The sequence below is a fragment of the Petromyzon marinus genome, chromosome 74 (genome assembly GCF_048934315.1).
Source record: "Petromyzon marinus isolate PM22_M1 ecotype Great Lakes invasive population chromosome 74, UKy_Petmar_22M1.pri1.0, whole genome shotgun sequence".
Lineage (NCBI taxonomy): Eukaryota > Metazoa > Chordata > Hyperoartia > Petromyzontiformes > Petromyzontidae > Petromyzon > Petromyzon marinus.
Genome location: NC_133740.1, coordinates 10,135,537 through 10,138,803, shown reverse-complemented (window position 1 = coordinate 10,138,803; position 3,267 = coordinate 10,135,537). Strand labels below are relative to the sequence as shown.

Genomic DNA, 3,267 nt, shown 5'->3' with positions numbered 1-3,267 from the left:
GTCTCTGTGTGTGTGTGTGTCTGTGTGTATCTCTGTGTGTGTGTCTTTGTGTGTGTGTCTGTGTGTGTGTCTCTGTGTGTGTGTCTGTGTGTGTGTCTGTGTGTGTCTGTGTGTGTGTCTGTGTGTGTGTCTCCTGCGTGTGTGTGTCTTTGTATGTGTGTCTCTTTGTTTGCCCTGTGTGTCTCTCTGTGTGTGTGTCTCTGTGGGTGTGTGTGTCTCTGTGTGTGTCTCTCTGTCTGTGTGTGTCTGTGTGTGTGTCTCTGTGTGTGTGTCTCTGTGTGTGTCTCTGTGTGTGTGTGTCTCTGTGTGTGTGTGTCTCTGTGTGTGTGTGTCTCTGTGTGTGTGTCTCTGTGTGTGTGTGTCTGTGTGTGTGTGTCTCTGTGTGTGTGTGTCTCTGTCTGTGTGTCTGTGTGTGTGTGTGTCTCTATGTGTGTGTCTCTGTGTGTGTGTCTCTGTGTGTGTGTGTCTGTGTGTGTGTGTCTGTGTGTGTGTGTCTGTGTGTGTGTCTCTGTGTGTGCGTGATAATAAGATTTGTTTTAATTATCGAGTCGTGTGAAGAACCACCGGATCAGAGCGCACTACCACCGATCGCTTAGTCAATCTCCCCACTCCTCCCCCTACCCACCCCACCCACCCACCCACCCCACCCACCCCACCCACCCCACCCACTCTTCCTTCATCCTCTCTCTCGCTGTCTTACGGCGAGAGATGTAATTAGCGCAATCGCCTCTGTGATGGCTCATTCATCAGAGGGGGGTTCATCAGCTCCGACTTCGTGTCACGTAGAGACAAACGTCTCTCTCTCTCTCTCTCACCATCTCCCCCCAATCTCCCCCCAATCTCCCACACCCCCATCTCCCCCCATCTCCCCCCAATCTCCCCCCAATCTCCCACACCCCCATCTCCCCCCATCTCCCCAATCTCCCCCCAATCTCCCACACCCCCATCTCCCCCCCCCCCCCAATCTCCCCCCATCTCCCCCCCCATCTCCCCCCCATCTCCCCCCCATCTCCCACAACCCCATCTCCCCCCCATCTCCCCCCCATCTCCCCCCATCTCCCACACCCCCATCTCCCCCCCATCTCCCACACCCCCATCTCCCCCCCATCTCCCCCATCTCCCCCCAATCTCCCACACCCTCATCTCCCCCCATCTCCCCCAATCTCCCCCCATCTCCCCCAATCTCCCCCATCTCCCCCCATCTCCCTCCAATCTCCCTCCCCATCTCCCCCCATCTCCCCCCAATGTCCCCCCCCATCTCTCCCCCCCCCCCAACATCTCCACCCCTCCCCCCGCCTCTGCCTCCCCCTGTACCCCCCACACCCCCCACACCCCCTACACCCCCCACACCCCCACACCCCCCACACCCCCCACTAGCCCCCACTCTCTCGCGGGCTCCGCTAATTCCCGGCTCACGCCGCTCCGCCGCTGCGTCTTGGGCTCGAGCGGCAGCCGCCTTTGATTGCTGATCGCAGTGAGAGCGGTGCGACACGCACAGTGCTGGGTGGGGGGTGGTGGTGGTGTGGGTGTGTGGGTGGGTGGGTGTGTGGGTGGGTGGGTGTGTGGGTGGGTGTGTGGGTGGGTGTGTGGGTGGGTGTGTGGGTGGGTGGGTGTGTGGGTGGGTGTGTGGGTGGGTCTGTGTGTGGGTGGGTCTGTGTGTGGGTGGGTCTGTGTGTGGGTGTGTGGGTCTGTGTGTGGGTCTGTGTGTGGGTGTGTGTCTGGGTCTGTGTGTGGGTGGGTGTGTGGGTCTGTGTGTGTGTGTGGGTCTGTGTGTGGGTGGGTGGGTCTGTGTGTGGGTGTGTGGGTGTGTGGGTGTGTGTGTCTGTGTGTGTGGGTCTGCGTGTGGGTGGGTGTGTGGGTGGGTGTGTGGGTGGGTGTGTGGGTGGGTGTGTGGGTGTGTGTGTGGGTGGGTGTGTGTGTGGGTGGGTATGTGGGTGTGTGTGTGGGTGGGTATGTGGGTCTGTGGGTGTGTGGGTGTGTGGGTCTGTGGGTGTGTGTGTGGGTCTGTGTGGGTCTGTGTGTGTGGGTGTGTGGGTCTGTGGGTGGGTGGGGTGTGGAGGAGGCTCGTGAAGGACGCTGCTACTGGGCAGTTGGAGGCAGTCGCCCTCCAACAACAACGGAGGGCGGAGGAGCGACGCTCACAACAACGAGCGGAGCGCCGGGTGGCTAAAGCACAGTAAGGTGGCACAGTAGGGGGTACAGGTGGTGCACCAGCCAGTCATCTCAGTCAGTCGACCCGTGGCACCTGGGTCTGCCCCGTGACCTCCTGCCAGCGGGGGTTTGACACTTCACGTGGCCTCAAGGTGCACGTGGCCTGGCACAAGCGTCGTGGTGACGTCACCGCCACTTAGTGGCGAATGACGGTTGTTGTTGTTGTATGGGTGGGTGGGTGAGAGTGTGGACGTGCGTGTGTGTGGGTGTGTGTGGGTGAGTGGTCCTGCACAGATGCCATTTTTTCTGTCCGTCTGCTACAGCAGAGGTGTAGGGAATTCCAACAAGACCTACATCTCTGCTTTATTGACCTGGTCAAGGCCTATGATACCATCAGTAGGCCTGGCTGGGTTGTTCTTCGTGCTTTCAGAGTCCCTGACCCTCTGCTCACGATCATTAAGGACCTTCATGATGGTGAGCGGGCCCGGGTAAAACTACGTGGCCGGGAGTCGGAGCCATTCCCTGTACACCTTGGGGTGCAGCAGGGATGTCCTCTGGCTCCCACATTATTTAACATCTATTTTGACCACGTAGTTCGTGAAGCCATCAATAGCTGTACCGGAGGAAATTCCATCTGGTACAGATATAATGGGAGACTGATTAATGCCCGGGTGCGGTCAAGGGATGGCTCCCTATTGCTCAACCACGTTATGTATGCTGATGATTTGGTAATAGCTGCTTACTCAGAGGAGGAGTTGGAGGCGCTGCTGCTGAGACTGGAGCTTGCCACCAATAGGTGGGGCCTTACCATCAGCCCCACCAAAATTTAGCACCTGCCTGGGTATTTTGTACCATCGGAAACTCCACCCCCACAACTCCCAATCGGTGATGGGGCAGTTGTGGAGAGAGTGGAGAGTTTGCCATACCTGGGCAGTGTACTTATGACCGGCTCCAGTTTAACAGCAGAGGTCTCACTCCGAATCAGTCGAGCGGCAATATCTTTTCATCGTTGCGTAACGCTGCTGTGTGGAAGCTACCTGGTCTGTCGCTCCGCACTAAGCTTCAGGTCTTCTCGGCCACGGTCATTCCCTCCCTTCTCTACGCTTGCGAAACGTG

General features: G+C 58.4%; 1 protein-coding gene across 1 annotated transcript in view; it reads right to left on the bottom strand.

Annotated features, from left to right (window-relative positions):
• Positions 1-1,412: 1,412 nt before the first annotated feature.
• Positions 1,413-3,267, bottom strand: part of LOC142907106 (valine--tRNA ligase, mitochondrial-like) — a 23,281-nt gene continuing 21,426 nt past the window's right edge. Inside the window, exon 6 of the mRNA XM_076056191.1 lies at positions 1,413-1,465. Within this exon, the coding sequence (XP_075912306.1) occupies positions 1,413-1,465 (53 nt within the window). The remainder of the gene's footprint in view (positions 1,466-3,267) is intronic.